Consider the following 20,810-nt stretch of genomic DNA (forward strand, 5'->3'; position numbering starts at 1 on the left):
GGGGCATGGCAACGTACCAATGGCCGACCTTGACCGAGCAGTGCCGATCCGAGCCGATCTAAAACGAAGTTGTTGTATTCCGAACCAGTTTAGTCGCGTCGAAGAATAGGAATTTAAATGAAAACATAGAAGTTCCTAACAACATACCGCATAGATTGTCTATGTAATGGAGTAATTACTGCTTATTCCAATTAAATGGATGAGGTTTGTGATAGAAAACCTTCTGAGGAAGATCTGCTCGGCTGTTGGGAGGTAACGTCAAATCCCAGAAAATTATTTGCCACAAAAATCAATAATGGTTTCAGTTTTGCTGACATTTCTCTCGACAATGAATGTTTTCAGATAGTGTCTTGCAAACTACAAGAAGAGAGATACCCAGACGTCGAAGGGTAACTTCTTATTCATTTCTGTAAACTGTATATTTTTTTAATGATTTGAATAGCTCATCCTATTTTCTGTCTGTGAGCGCAAATGTTTTGTGGTGAAAATTTAATTTTGTTGGGTTCTATTTAGTCTCGAACGTTTATGCGACACTTCAACAAGCCCTTAAAATTACTTTTTAGTGATGTAGTCAAACACGCAGCTCTGTAGCGTTACTTTGATGTAGTTATTCATTGCTTTATTTTGAGATATAGAGACTGCGTATCTTTAGAGCCAACAACATAAGTTAATAATTATATGATTAAGTTCTACCACTAATAATAATAATTTCCACCTGTTTTGTAACTTTTTTTTGATGGAGCTCTATCAAATGAATAAGGACACATCCTGGGAAATTGCCAAGAAACTTAATTTAAGAATACACATTTAGGGGAGCAAAGCTTATTGAAAAACAATCGCAGAGTTAAAATATTTAAAATATTATTACTGAAACAGTTGAAAGGGTACCTTACTTCACTCAAACTTTTTTGATAAGTTAAGTCTGTACTCAAGCCAAGTGGTCTACCCAGTTGGAGCTTATTCTGGTTTCCCAAGCATGAAGGGCCAAGGAGTAGCACTGCTTTCCCCTGGATGGGTAGCCAGTCCATTGCAAGGTTACCCCCCTCTCCCCCTAGTATTTCACCAGGCTTTCTTGTTAATTTGTTGGTATGCATTTATACTCTTGGCTGGAGAGGCACTACTTGTGAGTAAATGATAAATTTTGCCCAAGACCACAATGCATTGACCAGGGCAATAGGTCTGAGTTCGAGACCTGGCCTGGAGTTCATTGCACTTACTATTAGACCAATGAATTTCCCATCACCTGCTATCACCTTGTATGCAAAGAAATTTATTCTTTGATTTGTTTTCAGTCATTTATAATCATCTAATCAGGTATTCTACCATTTATAATTAGCTATTTATTCCCCACTCTCTCAAACTGTGTCTTGTTCCTCTGTCCTCCTGCATATTTCTGTGAGTTTTTAATAAAAATGGACTTAATTTTTACATAAATTACTATTATATTTATGATTTCTTTGTATAGAATTGATTATCTGTTTCCTTTTTCAGGGTACAATTCAGTTTAGAGGAAGGTGGTGATCTGATCTGGAGTGTGCCTCCAACATCAGAACAAGATACACTTCCTTTCTTTTCTTGTGAAACATTTGTGGTAAGAGAACTTTAGACAAGTTAGTGTTTGCAAGCTTTTTGTTTGAACGCTAGAAATTTAATACCAAAGTGTCTCTCCTCTGGATCTGGAGATTATCTTTGGTAAAACAACTCGCCTCTAAATTATATTCATCATGCAATTCTTGATCTAGTAGTGTTACAGGTGTATTTGTTGAAATAATTGTTTGCTCTTGAATACTGTTCTGTTAAGAATGTTTATAACTTAAAGCTCTATTTCACAACTGTTTTTAGTGGCAAAATTAGATTTCTTCAAATCACAAATTGTTAATAAATTTATATGTGGGGCAAAGAGTCTTCTTTTTCTTGTGCAGGTCGATGGCTTTTCAGGAGAGTTGGTTTGTTATGGCAGCAATGTTGACAAAATTGCTTTAAGAGTAAGTCAAAAGTAGTATATTGCTGAATAAGTAACCTGTTTTGGTTGCTCGTAACAAGTAGAAAAAAGTTTTGACTACTAAATTTGTATTGAAAGATGCCAATTGGATGACCAGTCTTTGGTGGTTTTTATTTTCTTTTCTTAAAAAAATGCAACTTAAACATATCAACCACGTTAAGATCATGTAAGGTGGTGTCAAATGACAACTTGGTAACAGGTAATAACATTGCTGTTACTAATTTACTCCTTGTAAGCCTTGTATGCACTTTTTTTTTTACCTTATTGGCCAATCTAAAGTCAATTGTCATCATGAAATACTCGGATCAATATCAGTATCTGGGCAACTGCCCACCTACCCCTCCCCTCCCCTAACTCAACAACAGTCAATTGATAACAAATTAGGATTAATGTTGGGTTAGGGGAGGGGTAGGTGGGCAGTTGCCCAAATACTGATATTGATCCAAATACTCCTTACATTACCATACATTATGTATCATTTTAGTACTGAGAATTTGGATTGAATTCATCAGTATCCCTTAATTCATGTATTACTAATTATTTCTTCTTATTACCTTTCTACTTGAAAACAAATGGATTTTGTAAGGGAAAAACCCTTTTTGCTCTCTTCAGGAAGTGAACAGCTTTTTGTTTTGAAGGATTTGGCGACAGGCTTGTGAATGTTACCCTTTTCTCCTTTCTTGGATGCCCTCCGATTCCTTCCATTCTTTCTTCTTTTTTCTTTCTTTTAATTTCTTTCCTTCTGTCACTCCAGTCTTGCATTTTCATGTTTTTGTAATTTCTACATAAAGTTCCTTTTTGTGTACGTGCAGTCAGTGCTACGGTTTCTCATTTCCTTACAACAGGCAATTCTGTAATTTTTTGCTCTATAGTGTTCTCTTGAATCAAACCAGCTGGTCTTGTGTTATGACAGACATTTAAAGTTGTGCTGTCGAAAGGTAAAAATATGTTCAACAGCTTTGCATTTAGTATTTCCCTATCAACATCACAATCACTAGAAATGTAAAAAAAAAATCTGGTCTGGAAAATAATGAATTCAGAATGAGCACCACATTCCAAAAACAATTGTCATTAGGATGACACTTCTCATTATTTATCATGACTTAAAACTTTTCAGAAATTGGTTAAAGGTGTCACTCTGTAAAGGAAAATGATAGTTTATTAGACTCATTATTTTCTGCTCTACTCTAACATTTGTCAAAGTTTATAATAATTATATCGCTGTGGCAAATTATTTTGCCGTACTGAGATCCAAGCCCTATATATTTTTTCAGTGACTATGCCAGCTTTGTAAAATGCATTATTACAATTTCCCAATTTTGCATTTATCTTTTTAATTAGTTTCTCAGAATCTGTTTGGTAGACCCTTTCATTTTGGAATTAAATACATATGTTTTCAACCCAGGTGGATCAAGTGAACTCTACAAATCTTTCATATGGTCCATATTCCTTACTTTCTGCATTGAAGGAGGGCTTTTTCACAGATATCACCCTTACTGCTAGCAATGGTGAAAAGGTGACTCATTAACAATCTAATAGTTTGAATAATGAAGTCAATTTTGGCTTTTATAGTGAATTTTTATTTAATAGTAGAGTCTGTGAATCAAGCACAAATATCATGCCACATTTAAGGCCAGCTGAATATTTTGTATTTTTGTCCATAAAAAAAAGACCTGTTTAACCGGTAATGATCCATTAAACACACTACGCCTCTCTATCTGCTTCACTTTTTCAGCCTTATGAGAAATAAGCATAGAATCAAGCAGTTGGATAACAAATTATAATAGTTGTTTGTATTTTGACATGCCCTATGCGCTCTTTAAAATATGGCACAACTTGTAAAAATACTCAGCAATACTACACACCAAAATGTCTAATTAGATATATTTAGCCTATTTTATTTAAGTCTATACATGTAATATTATAGCTGAGGCAGTTACTAAGTATTATTAGCTAGTACATAATATTTCCAAATACAGTCATATGCAGTGAGTATATTCAAGGATTTAAGCAAAGACATTTTTGAGATGCAGATGGCAAACAAAAGAGTAATTCTGGCATACTTTGGTGTAAATTATTGACTGTTAGGTCATGGTTTTTGCATTTTAAACATAAAAGGTGCAGACCAGAAAGGTTAGTGAACACTAGAAATGAGATCTTTAACCTTTCAGCTGCTCTCCATGTTTCAAAAACATTTGTGCATGAGCCTCCTATATTTCTTGACCCAGAAGATGTTTTGATCATCTCAAACTTTTCTGCATCATCATATTTCTTTTATTATTAGTTCATGATTGCAATGTTCATTGTTTACAATAAATGTATGGATTGACATCCTGGGTGACAGTATTGGAATGTAATTTACCTTCAAGTTAGATCAAGTGTTTTTTAAAGCTGGGTTGGCCCCTTTGCCATTTAACGTGCTAGACTGTGGATCAAGAGGTCTTACTATTGTTTGATCTCTGGCTGGTGTCATGAAATTATGTCCTCTTGTAAATGATAGGCGACACACCTTTCTGTGCCTCTTTTTACGGTAGAGTTTGAATGGGTACCCACAATCTGTGAGGGAAGTTTGAGTTAGTGGTAGAAACTACCAGCAATTAAGTAGCATCTGGTCTGGGAAGGGTGGAAGTACCCTACAATGATTTGTGGTGCAGAAAGTGGGACAAACTATGGTATCAAAGGGTCACTGGGTTCCCAAGACACCTTTTTCTTCATCCTGGTCCACTTTTTTTTTAATCTTTATTTTTGCATTGTTTTATAGTTCCAAGCCCACAAGACAGTCCTTTCTTGTTTCTTTGCTGATGTCTGTACATGGGACAAAATTCCTCCTTTATTAGAAAATCGGCCATCAGATGTGCTAAGGGCACTGTTACATTACTTGTACACCAGTTGTTTGCCAGCTGACATCTCAGATGAAACTGCAAAAGAGCTTCAAAAAATTTCCCAGTTGAATGGGAAGGATATTGGACATCTAAGCAAGCTTTGTACTGAGTATCTTGAAGCAACAGCTGTGAAAAATAGTAAGCTACTGATGATGTTTAAGAACATTTTATGTTAGATCTATTTCATTTCCAGCTTCCCCTTTGTTAATTGTTAAAGTGAATCAGGCAGCCTTCGGTAATTTACAGTGTAGCATCAGCTTTGAAACATTGTCTCTCTATACACAGAGAGGCTCAATGGGAGAAGATTTCAACAACATGCCATGGCTAAGATTTGATTAAGAGATACAAAAAAAGATTTGTTTCTAGGGCTTCCATTAGAAGGACAACATCCTTTATCATTCATGACTGTGGCCTCAATCCTGTCTTTCTTATTTAAGATACCAGTTCTCTTTCAAGTTTTCTTATTGTGGTTAATTTAAAAGTGAAAGCATTTTGAAAACTACTCTCAGAGGAGAATGCCTGTCATGGATCTGGCCACAGCATGATTCAATCCTCATAAAAAAATGATCCATGTTTATTCCTGATTCAAATGCAGCATATGGCTTGGGTTACATGTAATTTCTGAAGAAATAGACTGCTCCCTGCTCCAAGGCCCTTTCTGTAGGTTTTTTGGTTTTCTACCCTCCAGAGAAAACATTTCAAAATAGTTGTGGTTCATAGTTAGAGTCAGTGAAAAGAGAACCTCTCTTTGCAATGGCCAACTGATGTGTATCTATAATTCACTTTAATTATATTTAACCCTTTTCCTTCTAAGCCCCGATCTAATCGGGGCAAATGACGTAATGCCAGTTCTGGCTGTTTTTCAACTCAGCGGTCTTCCCCCCCTAAATGTAAACGTGCGCATCGCGTTCTCGGCAAGAAAAGCTTTCATTTGATTCGAAGCACGTGGAAATAGGTAAAAAGCTGCAGTTTTTATGAATTTTTTTCGGCCGAAATATCGTTAAACTTTAAACATGGCGACACGAAACCAAAGGGAAAGGAGAGCGCCTGAAAGATATGGAGTTATTTCGCTTGGAATACCGTTCGACGGCGTAAACTCCGACCTAGAATTGGAGGAAGAAGAAATTGAGCAGGTTGGCGAGTTAGGATCGTCAACAAATCCCGTGTATTCTTCGAGCGAAGACGAACTTGAGGAACCTCGAAGAAAAAGAAGGAGAAGGGGAAGAGAAAGAACTGAAACTTCAAGTGTTCGTCAACATGTGAATTCATCAGAGAGCGATGGAAATGACACTTAGTAACAGTCCTCGAGTCAGTGAAAATTTGCATATCTTATAAGCCTACTTTCTGGGACAAAATGAGACACAGGAATCAGTTCTTGCTAATTTTATTGGTTCCAAAGCTTGTTAATATGCTGTAGATTGTAAAATTGTAAAATATGTTAGTAGCCTATTGAATAATCCTGAAATTGTAAGACAACCAGTTAGTTTTTCATAATTCTAGTGATATATTAATAGGTTCTGAATTTTTTAATGATTAACTAATGCATTAAATATTAATTCCCTCATGGTCAAAAGGTAGCAAATTTTTCAAGCTTTAAGAAAATGTATAGGTCTTAGAGGTTTTCTTGAAAGCTTGCAAGAAACAAAGAGCTTTTCTATAGCAATGTCAAAACGTAAACAAAACCTTCAGAAAAACTCGGAAAGAAAAGGGTTAAGTCCATAGGACATCTCTGCTCATGGGTGGTTGGGCATTATTGAATAAATACATTTATTTTTAGTCTTAAGCTCATAACTTGGCTTGGATCCCACGACCTTCCATATTCTCCATCTTGCTTTTTTTCTTAATGTAACCTTGTCCATGCACCTTTAACCCTTTTCACAGTTGGCAGGGTTTTTTTCCACATAAAGTGTTAACCCTTTCACTCTCAAGATCTAATTAGTAATTCTCCTTACTATCTATCATACAATTCTTATGATGTTAGTTCAGAGAATTTGGTATTGGATCAACTAATAATCCCATGATTGTTATTCTTCTCTATTCTCATCACCTGCCTGCTTGATATTGTATTGGTATTGTTAGGAGAAATTCTGTCTTGGTCACTTGTGGGAGTGAAAGGGTTAATCATGGAAGCACAATGGACACCCATCTTGTCTTTACTATCAAAATGGTACTATCTTCTAGTCTACTACAATTCTGCATCACAGAACTGTTGAGAATTATCTTTTTCTTTATTTCGCAGGGATCAAAAGTCTTCTCAGTGACTTATATAGTATATTGGAGTACATTTTACAAATATCAGAATCTTTAGCCTCAGGATTTCGTCATGATAGAACAAGTAATGGAACTGTCAACACTGGAAATGGATGTAGGGTAGATCCTCTAAAGATAGTCAAAGTTACCAAAATGTCACTGAGGCAACTGTCAATAGGTAAATAATTTATCTTAACAATTATAGTTTGTCTAATTGATATGAGCAACTCTTCTAAGTGGATGTCCTTTGTTGATCCTTGCTGTTGACAAAGAAGAGGGTCACAGCAAGAACCAGTATAGGTGCTCAGTCTGACAGTCTCTGTGCTTCATGCCTCAAACCCTTTAGACTTGCTCCATGTCCAGGTTGACATGGATTCAGGCACTGTTCCATCCTGTGCCATTGGTGTGGTACTGCTGATACATCAACCGATTAGTGCATCACAGTATTTGAGCTGGTACTCTGCTGAAATGGGATAACTTTACTCCATAGGGTAGCAAAGGGGTATCCTGATCCTGTTTCATGTACAAATTTTAAAAAAATACATGTCACATGTGCTTTGAACAGTATTTCATGCATCAAAAATTTAAAAGAGAGAGCTTCAAATCTCAGTCTTCCCCTTGCCTTTTGTTAAAATTAATGCATCACATAATGATATATTAATTTTGGGCCTAATTGTGCATCATCTATATACCCTTTGCCACCCTCACTCCTCTGTGATTATTTGGGGACAAGCCACCAGTGGATAAATCAGAAATTTGTTTAAACAGTTAACTAACATAACACGATTATCAATGATGTCCTAAGAAGTACTTTTCTTACCTTCTATCCATTGTAGAACTATTAAGACTGGAGTTGTTGATTACACAAAGGTGGTTTGGAGTAAAAAAAAAATTAACTGAAGTTTCATTAATTTCCGCTGTTATCTTATTCTTACCAGGAATGTTGAAGTTTGTTTTGCTCTGTGACATTTTTACCAAACACAAGTCTGACCTATCAAGAGAAGAGAGACAAGATATTATTCAGCACTGTTGGAAGAGGTAAAAGAAGAAACATTTTCCAATATTTTGGGATCTTCTGGAAATTCCTTCAGCACTAGGTTATGACTCATTTGGTTCCACTTGGCACACTTGTCTTCTTTTTCTGTTTTTGTTCAATCAAGCACTGACTTCAGTTTTACTGTGCCCATGTACAGTGTGACATGAAAAATGGTATTACAATAGTTCTATATTTCTTTATTAATTGTTTTTTCCCTCCTAGGTTGCCTTGTTTTGTGGGACTAGTGGAGAAATTCTTGACAGTTTTCCAAGGTGCTTTATCTGGACTCAGTGAGTCTGAGAGGGAAGACATGGCCTTGCATCTTATTCCAGAGGTTTGTGAATTTGAAATAACTATTATAAAGTTAAGCTTCATGGCTCTATCTTTTAATATCAAATAATTGTTGATAGATTGATTGGTACTATTGTAATTAAAATGTTTTTATAACAAATAATAAACAAAATTGATATTGGGACAAGAAGTGCTCTTGCAGTGTCTTTCTCCCCATCTGAAATATTGAATGGTTCCAACAAACTGGCTTGGAAACAGAGCAAAGTTATCTGAAATTAATTAACCTTCCTTCATCTCTTGCCCCAGAAACTGGGTCAAGAACAGGTTATTTCAGGATCAATAAGCTTGTACAAGGGTTGAGGGAGGAATTTGTAACAGAAGGGGGCACCCTACTATTTCCTATTACTCCATTGTGTTCTTTTTCTGTACATAGATTGAGAAGATTTGGTTAACATCCACTCAGCTGGGAAGTGATGCCAATTGTGCTCTGGAGACAATTACACGGAAAGTAGACAAAGATCATAAATCGAAAACACATCTTCCAAAGATGGCAACTTCATTAAGTAGAACGCTCAGAAATGTGAGTAAATACAAAATATTTATAGATCATACTACTGGTAAATCTACTTCATCAAAAAGAAAAGAACAAATTATGAAAAGGGAACTTTAATTTTTACTTTGATCATGTACCCTGGTTGCAAAACCATTCAAATGTCATGAATTGCATAACTATGCAATAATCAGGTATAGATAGAGAGTGGAGTGTGGCTGTGCTCATTGTTTGTGTGGCTATGTTCATGTTTATTCTATGAAATTTTGGGAATGGGAATGTTTAATTCCTCTTTGTAAGTAAACTGAGTTTGATGTTAGTATAGTAAGTTCTGTCACTTACAGTACGAACATAGGAAACAAGGTTATAAGATGCACCAATCATAGCTCACATACTAACTAAGAGATGTTAATATGATTTTTATTTGTGTAAAATTTGTTTAATCTTCAGGCAGTTCACCTTAGAGAAGTTATAACACTTAAAAGATTTCATGATAAGGTCTCATCATCACTTATGTTTCTGCTGCAAAAAAGGTGAGAAAATCTTTTTTCCCAAGCTCTGACCCTACATTTAGATTAAATTGATTAATATTTGTTGAACAAAAGCTAAGGCTGACTTTATGTATACTAACTATTATTCATTGGGATTAAAGCATGGATCCTGTTTCAACAACTTCACATTCCAAATTCTTTGCAAATCCTTTTTAATAGGAGTTGAACCCATATAAAACTCAACTTTAAATCATTATCTGTTCATAAAATTAACAATATTTTATCATCTGGTATTTTTTTTGATAAACAATTATATAATTTATAATTAATATCATCAATTGGGATAAATAATTTATTATTATTATTACTATCAAATTAATTATTCTTATCACTATTTTTGTAATAGTTATCTGTCATTATTTTAAATACCAGCACTAGCACTAGTAGTAACACTAGTATTTGTTTTCGAATTTTTAATTAGTATTATCCTTAATGTCCCCATATTCTCGCTGTTTCAGGGGGGATTTTACTTCTTTATCAGAAGAACAGAAGCTGAGGTCTGTGTTAAAGACCATGGATAATATGATGCTAGAGGTCAGTAATAATAAGTATGTGTTATTAGAAGAGACTATTGTATTAGTAGAGTGGGTATACTGAGAGACAGGACTGGAAAAGGATCAACAGTGACGTATGCAGAGGTGGCTTGAAGGAGAGAGGCTGGGGAAGACCAATGGTTAGATGTAGGGAGAGGGGGTGGGGCTGTTTAGGGGTGGACTTGTATGAAATACGTTGGGATTTCATGTAACTGTTCAAAGCTTTGAGGTTAGAGAAACAAGGTGAGAGTCCAGTTAATCATCGAGCATGTAGATGATGTTTTATTTTAATCAATGCAGATACCAGATCACATTCGCACTCTCCATAAATTTCCAAGAATATTTGAGAAAAAGATGCCATGGAAGCAGTGGAAGTATTTGTGTAAAGAGTGGACTTCATTCGTGGTAAGAATTGGCCGATCTATAGCAAGTAATTTAACGTCATAATTATTATATAGGAACATTTTAGGGCATCAATAATTCAACAAGTGGTTCTACAATCGACCAAAATTTATCAAACAACTTAAACAAAAGCTTTATTTTAATTTGTTAGTTTTCAGATCATGATAGTTGCACTCGTCAGTAGAACTTGTAGACTGTTTACATCGGGAAGAAAGGTTGTTAGGAACATCTGTTAAAGAAAACTTACTGGTAAACCTCGCTGGTCAGTTTTTGAACAAGGCGCCTATTATTTGTCACAAAGTTTTCCTGGGGCATATGGGTGGTGATTTTGTGACTTTTGTGCATAAACTTATTTCTTTTCGCAGAGTCTTAGTTTACGAAAAGTGTTCGCAAACAAAGATATTCTTGAGCCGGTGGTGGAACAGACAATTGCTTTAATTCATGAAGACCAGTTTACCAATCTTGTTCAGGAACTTGGTTTCCGAAGGGAGAGTTTTAGTGAGGACAAGGACGAGGACATCACTAGAGAAAAGGTAACTTTTTAGGGAGAAATCGCTCTTCATGGATGTAAAAACTTCCTTATTACTGAGAAAAAATGAGTGGGAACACTTACAGAACATGGCAATGGTAAAACAGTCATTAATATTCACTGCGGTCAGTCTCTCGAAATTTATTTATTCTTTTTTTGGGGGGGGGGAGGGGAGACATATAGCTGTTTCTTGTTTGATCCATCTGAACTTTTCGTGAAAATCATGAGATTGCTTATTCATGATATCCTTGCAATTGTTATTATAATACAGGAATAGTTTAAACTCTGTCGATGAACAGTAAGTTTTGGGGGGGGGGGAAGGGGAAAGGAGACATATAACCTATTTCCTGTTTATAAGTTTTTAGAGGTTGTATGTATTTAAAGAACGCTTTAGCGTTTAAATAAGCAATCAAACGTTTCTCGAAATTTCTTTTCATAAGATTATTTTTATGACAAAAAGGCTTTTTAATTAAGTTGACTTTCTCTTCTTTCTTGTAGAAGAGCAGAGGTCGTGTGGAGTCAGTAATAACTTGTCCGCCGGCTGATAAGAGCCCGCTGGCTCAATCAGTCAACCAGCTATTGATATCTGGAGCTCATGCAGACATGAAATTTATTTTTGACAAAACAGACTTATCTCATTACTCCGCATGCACAGAGTGCAAAAGAATATGTGATCAGAACGTAATGGAGATTGCTGCCCATCGTGTTATTGTAGCTACACGTTGTGATTGGTTTAGACGGGCACTGCTGAGTGGCATGAAAGAATCTATAGAAAGGTACGAGGGCTTTGTTAAAGCTCCTTTTTTGGGGTGCGATGCTGATCGTTTACATATTGTTTACGCAACTGGTTCACCAGTTCGCAGTCGAAAAAAAGGAGTGGAAAAGCTTGACCTGAGAAGCAGTTGGTTTAAATAAGAAGAGCAATTTTAAACTGAATTTTAAAACTAGCCTAGTTTAGTTCTGGTTCCCTGATTGGTCTGTAGAACTCGCCCCAGCCTCTTAACCAAGCAAAAGTGTTGTGATTACTTCTGTGTTTGGTTGTACGACACTCAATCGAAAAACTCTCTAAAGGAGTAGTTACGTCAATGTTAGCAATATCTTGCGTTTTATTCGTTTACCTCATCGAACCCCCAGGAATACCTAGAGGTCGTTACTTCGTGAATTTATCGCCTTAAGGGACCGATTGCAAAAATGCTGGTTTCTCACTCGTTTGCGTGTGAACGGAAGAAAGGAAATGCATAGAAAATACACGTACGGACCGAAGCGATCGACGCCTTAAGAAAATCCGTTTACCAATGTTACTGGACCCAAACCTAAGTGATAAAAATAAAGAAACATTTCCTTTAGATAGAGAGGAAGAAAGAATGGCGTATTTCTGAACTCCTCGGTCTGGTCGACATTTACTTGTCTAATGAGTTTGTTGGCCGAGTTGCCAGTGATAGATACAATTTGTTGGTTTTCAGGCGGATTTTAATTCCCGACACGAGTCCATGTTTGTTCTACAAGTTCCTTGGTTATCTGTACAGCGGTATTCTTGATAAGGACAGCCTTAGTTTGGACGAGCTTGCCGAGGTGATAGCATTGAGCGATAAGTACGAGGTAAGGGGTAAAATTATTTTCTTCTCTCGACCACGTTCTTCTTTGTGTTTGACACAATTAATGCAGTCGGAGCATTAGCGTAAGCAGTACTCATTTAGAATTTCATTCCATGGTTCGTATGGGAAAACAGAAATCTCTCGATAGAGCAATTTTTAAAAGAGCGTCTAAACTAATTGGGAATCGCTTTGGTTTTGCTTTATTCCGGTTGTTTGTTTCAGAAAACCCGCGCCACACTCTCAACCATTCAGATTCAAACCAAAACCAATCACGACCTGGTCACACTCGTTTTCCCGCGCTTCAGGTGTTTTGCTTGTTGTTACGTCGAGTCTTCATTCTTCGTGATGTTTTCCTTGCCAGGATTGGCCGTCCACATCTCAGTGAGAACTCTTGGTCGCTGAGGAATTTATTACTAGTATCTGTCTCTATTTTTCTTCGATTTTTGATGGCTTTTTACAGAAAATTTGGCATTTTCAATTCCAGGTGGATTCTCTAAAAGAAATTTGTGAGGGAGTCTTACTTCGAAACATCGATGAAGATAACGTTTTGCTGTATCTTGGTATGGCGGAGCAGTATTCTGTGGCTCGTTTAAAGGTAGGAGACGCGTAGAGCGCTGAACGGGACTACATGTAACTCACGGTTTGCAAATGCTTCTCTTTAAAATTCGTGCCAAAAATTTCCAAGTTCGTCTTTCATGAGTCAACTTAAAATTAATTCCCAGTTTTGGTATTTTGATATTGCGACATAACCCTACGTGAAGAGTACCTATGTTTTTTGTTTTTTGTTATTTTTTTTCAGGAAGAATCATTTAACTACATAACGTTGCATCCTGAAGTCTTGGAATTAGAAATGTTTGAAGAGCTCCCTGGCACTTTGAAACAAAGTATCGAGGACAGAATTCGTCAAAACATGTAAGTGAATTTTGGTTGGATATACGGTAAGGTCAGCGAGTCATAAAAAAAACACTCCTTCATTGTATTGACCATGCTTTACTTATGACTCGCCTACGAAGAAAACTCCAACCTTTATACCAATCTGATTCCACACAGAAATTCGGGAAAACGTAGGTGATCTGAGAACAACTGTAGAGGGATTATTGAGGCTCAGTAGGGTTTTCAGTCTCTGAGGTTCATCCTCTTTAACTTGCATTCAGGTCGTAAGACCAACACATCTCATTGGATGACAAACATTTTCTTATAATTTAGGCCACAGGCTAAACCAATAACAGAGGAAGTAAATCAGGCACTTGCTGTAAGTATTAATATAATATCTTTGAATGGAAGTTACCCCCTTTTATTTTATCTCGTAACTCTGCATACGAGACTTGCTCTTTCACTTGCTGGAGTACCGGTAGGAGTACCGCTTCTCCTCCAACATTGGGTGATGATGATAACGATGCATTTATGTAACGCACTCTCTACAGGAAAATGCCCTAATGCGCTTAACGACATTGTGGGGGACTTAACCCAGACTGCATTGAGGAGTTACAATTGCTGAAAGGGAATTTTGCAGGTGCTCCCAACTTAGGAATTTTTTGAAACAAGGCCAGACCACAACACCGGAGCTACATTCCCTATTCTTTGAGAGAAGTGCGTGGGTTCTTTAACGTCCACTGCTAACTAGTACAGACAAGATGCAGGAGACGAGAGTTCAGGTTTTCTTCCTCATCAAAGAAGACTAGAAAGTCTAATCATTTCCAGATGTCATAGCAAAGATAGCACATTCTTCTCAGCTATTTGAGACCCTTAGTATTTGTCCGGTCTAGATACCAGTCTTCCATAGACCCCCCCCCCCCCTTTCCGGTTTTTCATCACGTTTCCCAGGTAGTTGGCCTTTATTTTTTTATATTCAGGAGGGAGAGAGTCATTGTGAGGGTTGCACGTCCTTCCTCTAGGTCTCGCCAAAGAACGTAATCCAGTTACCCTGGATTGGCCATGAATTCCAGCGCGCTGATCGTGTCTTTTAATCCACAGATTACCCGTTTAGAAGATTTTGAAGGCCTGCTCGAGGACGATTTTGTTGAATATTCGGAGGACAGTGATGATGACAACGACGATGACGTCATGCCACGTGGTAACAGTCAAATAGAGCGTTGTATTGAACAACTTCGTGATGTCCTCGGAGATGATGTGCCGCGGAGAGAACTGGTACGAGTGACTCTTGCGGCGGATTGTGATCCTAACAGAGCTCTTAACTTTTATTTCACTTAACGTTTTAGAGGAAATTTCAAAGCTTATTTCGGGTATTTCACATGAAAATGGTAAAACTACAGTAGAACCTGTATTAAGTGGTCACCTTGTATTTTGCGGTCGGTTGTCAAAGTCCCGAATTTGTTTCTCTCCAATAACTGTTAAGCGGTCTTGGTCACCTTTGAGTAAGTGCCATCGGTTAGTTTTTTTCCCACCTCTACTGAACGGTCACTTTAAGTGTATCAGCTCAAATTAAACTAAGAATAGCCTTTTAAATAAAAATGAGTCCATTTTATCGCCCGAAATCAATGTTAGGGCATTTTTGAGGGATTTTTTTGTACATAAGTGGTCAGTTATGGCATTAAACGGCGTTTTTTCGTGGTACCCTATCCTGTGGAACCTGTATTAAGCTGTGGAACCTGTGTTATTCCCGTGGGTGACCGCTTAATACAGGTTTGACTTTAGTTGGCAAAGCACACGAAAAATCTTTACTAGCGCGAGAGATTATCCTACATGATGTAACTACTGCTGTGACGTAATCGTTGTGTAAAACGCTCAAAAAGAAATGGCGCTCTCAAAAATTTCTTCTCTGAGGAGGGTTTCAATACAAATTCCAGCCATTTTGCCAGAAGATTGGGAAACATTTGAAAAGTAAACCTAACAAGAGATGGAACGTGTGAGCGGGAACAAAATAAATAATAAACAGGTGTTGTTGAAGAGATGGAAGTTAGCGGCCTCTTTTTTCCCTTTGTCGGCTTTGTAAACTGTAAAGCTACGTATGTTGACAGTGACAAATGACAAGTTTTATTCCGGCAGAAGGTTAATAAAGGTGTCTAAACACCTTATCCAAAAAAACACCTTGTTGACACCCTACAGGTCTCCAAGACTCTACCGGTAATTTAAAAAATTTTCCAAAATTTTGACTGGCAAATCAATTCTCAATGTTGAAATTTTGTACTAAAAATTGAAAAGTAAGTACGTGTAGATTTTATTTTACCCAATCTTGCTAAAGCTGTCATTCGATTTTTGTAAAGAGCTTTGAGATGAAACGTTGAATTCAAATGGTTATGAATAATGATTTAAAACAGTTGCTATGTGGGACGTTAGCGGGACACGGATTGAAACTAAATGATGTCTTTTGTACCAAAAATATGCCTTATTTATAAGGGTAAATGCTGAAATTGTAATAATCAGGAAAAGTAAATAAAAACCCATGCAGAAGTAACTCATTGGTTCTCCTGGTAGCATACCCAACCAGCGCAGTGTCTTGTTATTAGAATATTGCAATATATATTCAGTTATTGTCGAGTTGTTTATTAGACTAATGGACAATAGTTATTCTTCTTTCTGCCAACCGGAGGTGAAATTAGCATTTTAAAATCATCAACCGGACAGAAGTTGTTCGCTATTGCCCATATCTCATCGGATTTATTGTCAATTTTGTTATCCTGTGTTGGTTCCCCATTACTTACTGCTTGAAAGAGTAGATTAAGTTCTGTGTTGCTGGGAAACCGGAGAAAAGGCATATCGTCGTTTACACAAACCGCTGATAAATAATTTATCTACCTAACAAAAAGGAATTTTTAATTTTCTCTAAGTATATTCTGTGGTCACCACTTTTAGCATAAACACAATGTGAGAGCAAGAGCTGAAAAGGTTTCTTACGTGCGAAGCGGCCATCTAACGAAAGAGCGAAAATATATATTTCAAATCAAGCCGGCGAAACTTGACCTACCACTTGAGAAAAGCGCAAGTGTTGAAAGCTTGCAAGAATTTTATCGAACATGGGATGCAGTAATTCTAAAACACTGGAAGTCAACACAGATGTCCCCGATGCTCCTAAAGTGAAACAAGTTCATACTCAAGAAGAAGGAAATCGAGGATTTAAAGCATTGAACAAGAACACAGATATTGGCCAGCAGCAAAGCGGCTTCCAAAATCAAGATGTACATTTAGAGAGAACTGGAAACTGTAATGGTGTGGGATTAATTACCCCGTTACGCAAGAACTTTCAAATCGGCGATGATGTTCATGTGCGCGGTTATGTCGGCGTTGTAAAGTTTGTTGGTGTTACCGAACTTGGCGAAGGAGAATGGATTGGAATTGAGATGCAGCAGGAAATAGAGCAAGGAAATGACGGATGTTACAAAGGAATTCAATATTTTCCTTGCGCACCGAAACGAGGTATTTTTGCTCGACCTTCTGTGGTATTCCTTCATGAGGATTCACCAGAGAAAAGGGAGAAAATCAGCACGATTTCACCTGCTGGAATTGCGCTTTTACAGATCCGCTGCCGGCGGGCATTAACAGCCATTCGTCGGCGTAAGCTTACACTTCGCTCTGACTTGGAGAGGGCGGTAGACGCACACGTCAAATCGATACCCAGAAGCGAAACGGAAAACGTCACTAAACTGAGCCAATATCTTACAGAGCCGTATGAAAGCTTAAAAAGCAAGGCTTTCGCTGTCTATCGATGGATAACAACCAACATTTTCTTCGACGTGGAGGGTTATTTCGAAACAACAGCAAGGAAAGGTACAGATGCCGAAAGTGTGCTTAGGGAACGCGTCACGATAAGTGAAGGGTATGCTAATTTATTTCAAGAGCTCTGTCGAGCTTCGAACGTCCCAGCACGGAAAGTAAGAGGGTTTGCTAAAGGATATGGCTACCAGATGCGGCAGAAAATTCCTGAACCAAACCATTCGTGGAATGTTATTAGAGTGAACGGTGGAAAGTGGTTTATTTGTGATCCAACTTGGGGCGCAGGTAGTATCGAGGAGGACATGATGTTCCACAGAGATCCTAACGTACACCAATTCATGATTCCGCCCTCGATTGCAATTACGAATCGTTTCCCTGCTGAAGAGAAATGGCAGTTTTTAGATGCACCGGTTACAAAAGAAGCCTTTGAGAGATTAGCTATCCCTTCAGGTCCTCTTTGCATGATGAATGTGGCTCTGAGTAGCCACAAAGAGAGCATGTATACTGCATCAGACAGCGAGCAAATTGAAATGACTTTTTATGCAACGGACAGCGCCATACTGAAAGGAGTGCTAAAAAACTATGTATCTGGGAGAGAACGACCCACTACCAGAAATATGGTCTGTGTTGAGCCGGCTCGTGAAAATAACAAAGTTAAACTAACGGCACAGTTTCCTTCTGCGGGGGAATTTGTGCTGGACGTTATGGTGCTTATAGACTCCAAGTGGGAACATGGGGTCAGATACTGCATTTACTCCACGGCAGGCGTTGGGGAGGACAGAGGAGGATTTCCCACAGTTAGTCTTAATTTTAAATCCCTGGGATTTCAGTTGCACAGCCCGCTAAGGAATATCGAAACCAAAGACGGTAAATGTAGTGTTACTCTAACCTGTAGTAAAAAGCGTTTCGACTCGCTCACGGGAAGGTTAATCAAGACTTCTGGCGAACGAACCGGGAAAGAGGAAGACCACAGGCTCTGTTGCAGCGAAAAAACCGAGAATGGTTTCCGCCTAAAAGTGCACTTGCCGAGCAGAGGAGAATATAAACTGAGCATTTACGCCAACTACTATGATCTTTCCAGGCCCCAGGAGTATCTGTGCACATACTTTGTCACCGCTTACAAAGGAGCCGGTCCTGTGCCAGGTTTTCCTTTAATATCAGAGCGTTTCCGAGTCTGGGGCCTGACCCTTTCAAGCCACTCGGAAAACATTTTAGCTGAAAATGGCCGAACCTCCATCACCGTTCAAAACCCCAAAAGCGTTTTATTGTCTGCTCATCTCCGACTTGACGAGAAAGATCTTCACGGAATGTGCGCAGTCGTGAACATGGAAAACGAGTCTGTAATTCAAGTTCATGCTCCTGAAAGCGGCTTTTTCACGTTGAACATCTTCGGTCGTAAAACGGTGGACGCGAAATCTGAATTTCTTTGCTCTTTCACAATCAAAGCTTTAAAAGGTGTAAGCAACAATCCAGGTTTCCCACAGATCTCAGAACTTTTCAAGACCTGGCAGATTGAGTTGGTTGACCAACACGAAAATATCCTGTCAGAATGTGGAAGGGCTTCGATAAAACTTAAGACCCCAGGGAGTATTTTGGTTCAAGCAACTCTACACCAAGGGGATGACAATCTCCCCCATGAGCTGTGCTTCACTGAAAGAGAAGGATCCGTCAGCAAAATCAGCATGCATTTGCCTGTCGCTGGTTTGTACAAATTAAACATTTTTGGACGGGACGGTCCAAGCGCTAAGGGGCAATTTCTTTGTTCATTTAGTGTGCTGGCGACATCGGCATTCGGGGAGAACCCGGGGTTTCCGCGCGTCTCGGATGAGTTTCGGGAATGGGGTCTTCGACTGGAGAGTCACCGACAGAATATTACTGTGTATGACGGGTCCGTGGCTATCACATTCATTAATCCAAACGCTATCAAACTGATTGTTCGTCTGATAAACGCCGGAAACGGGGAAACTCAAGAAAAGTCGTGTTTGAGCAAGGAGAGATGCGATGAAAGAGAAATTATTTACTGCCAGCTTCCAGACAAAGGGAAGTATACCTTGGACGTCCTAGGAAAAAACACCTCAAACTCAAAGAAAAAAGTCCTTCTATGCAGTTACTCCATTTGTTATTGACTCGTCGACATGCCACCTACAGCACAAGGGTGCTAATTGAGACTTATTTCAAAAACTCGTAGCAAACATAAGTGTAATTTTATGCAAGCGTGAAAATAAATTGATTGAGGCCAAAGTGCAAATGTTGTGAAAAATTGTTGTCACAAAACATAAATATTTAAACGTGATACCTGCAGCGAAAATGAGTCATCAATAATCCTTATGGTAGCTTGTTCTAAAACGCTGTTAATTAACTAAAACTGCCAAATTTGGGATTTTGAAACAAACTGCATTTCTTGTAAAGTAAATTTTCTATTGTCTGTCTTTAAGACAGTCAGACAATTTAGTCATTCGAGCGTTTTGTTTAATTAACGCCGAGATGAATTCCTTGGAATTATCACAAACAAGTTATGTTCGTGATGTTTCTATGTTTGGTTGAAGCTAACAATAAATTTATCGGTGAAAGCACTTCTTGAAAGTGTTGGGAAGTATGTGATTATGAAAATGACCGAGCCTACTCGGAGTTGACTTCTCCTTTAAGTATTTTTTTTCCCTAATCTCAAGACGTACATGCTATTAACATAATTTTGGAAGCAGAATCCAAAACAGTGAGCAGGTGCAGGGAAAAAAAAAGGTCTATCTGAAGGAAGGCTTTTAGCAGATAAAAGAATACGTCTCTCTAAATGTTCTAGATCTTTCTGTAATCAACTGCACCTGACCGAGTTTTTATAATAGAACGGTTGGTGATCTAATGGGGAATTGTTTGACTTTGAACACGACCTACTGTTCCAGGATTACGATAACTCTGTTCTGACTCATTATTTTTGTTTCCATTACATCAAAACGTGTATGCAATTAGGAAAGCAACGATATCCAAAATATTTCTATCAAAATCTGTAAAAATTTTTTCCAAATTACAAGTATGGGTAAGCAGGTGCAAGGGAAGGTTTATCTCAATCCTTTACGCCCTCATGTCAATGTGCATATTCTCCATACTGTTCTCTATACATTTCCTAAGGTGCTGACAAGGAGAATATGTTAAACCATCAAGAGCTTCTTCAGTTGGTGATCATTTCCTTTATTCTCAAGACCTTTATGTGTGTTTCAGAGATGACATTGTAGGGAGAATTTAGATGCTAGTCACTCACAAGGGTTGACGGGTTAAGAAAGTCGTTTGACGGAAATGACGGATTTGCATTTACAAACTATTATATGCGTTTATGCCATCCACACTAGTATGTCTCCAAGTATATAAACGTAAACCGTGAACCATTTGTCATTTGTATTTTTTATTCCAAACCGTCTCAACTGGCTTGAATTCTAAAACTTCAAGTCTAATGGTGATGAAAGCATGCACGCTTGTAACTAGTCTGGCATCTTACGGTACAGACAACGACCTGAAATTTTCACACT

At 37.9% G+C, this 20,810-nt stretch overlaps 2 protein-coding genes across 2 annotated transcripts; both read left to right on the plus strand.

The window, feature by feature from the left end:
* On the plus strand, window positions 1-16,036 carry LOC113668251 (uncharacterized). The gene is made up of 21 exons (XM_089184015.1): window positions 1-252; window positions 343-389; window positions 1,492-1,591; window positions 1,923-1,985; window positions 2,875-2,940; window positions 3,408-3,518; window positions 4,764-5,022; window positions 7,124-7,312; window positions 8,073-8,172; window positions 8,393-8,504; window positions 8,895-9,041; window positions 9,462-9,544; window positions 10,021-10,096; window positions 10,396-10,500; window positions 10,863-11,030; window positions 11,525-11,802; window positions 12,490-12,625; window positions 13,106-13,216; window positions 13,421-13,533; window positions 13,828-13,873; window positions 14,596-16,036. The coding sequence occupies exons 1-21, from the start codon at window positions 196-198 to the stop codon at window positions 14,830-14,832; spliced, it is 2,604 nt and encodes an 867-aa protein (XP_089040141.1). The 5' UTR covers window positions 1-195; the 3' UTR covers window positions 14,833-16,036.
* A 118-nt stretch (window positions 16,037-16,154) lies between these two features.
* Window positions 16,155-19,540, plus strand: LOC113668253 (uncharacterized). The gene has a single exon (XM_027184136.2). The coding sequence runs from the start codon at window positions 16,596-16,598 to the stop codon at window positions 19,416-19,418; it is 2,823 nt and encodes a 940-aa protein (XP_027039937.2). The 5' UTR covers window positions 16,155-16,595; the 3' UTR covers window positions 19,419-19,540.
* The last annotated feature ends 1,270 nt before the right edge of the window (window positions 19,541-20,810 follow it).

The sequence above is a fragment of the Pocillopora damicornis genome, chromosome 10 (assembly GCF_964200805.1).
Source record: "Pocillopora damicornis chromosome 10, jaPocDami1.2, whole genome shotgun sequence".
NCBI lineage: Eukaryota > Metazoa > Cnidaria > Anthozoa > Scleractinia > Pocilloporidae > Pocillopora > Pocillopora damicornis.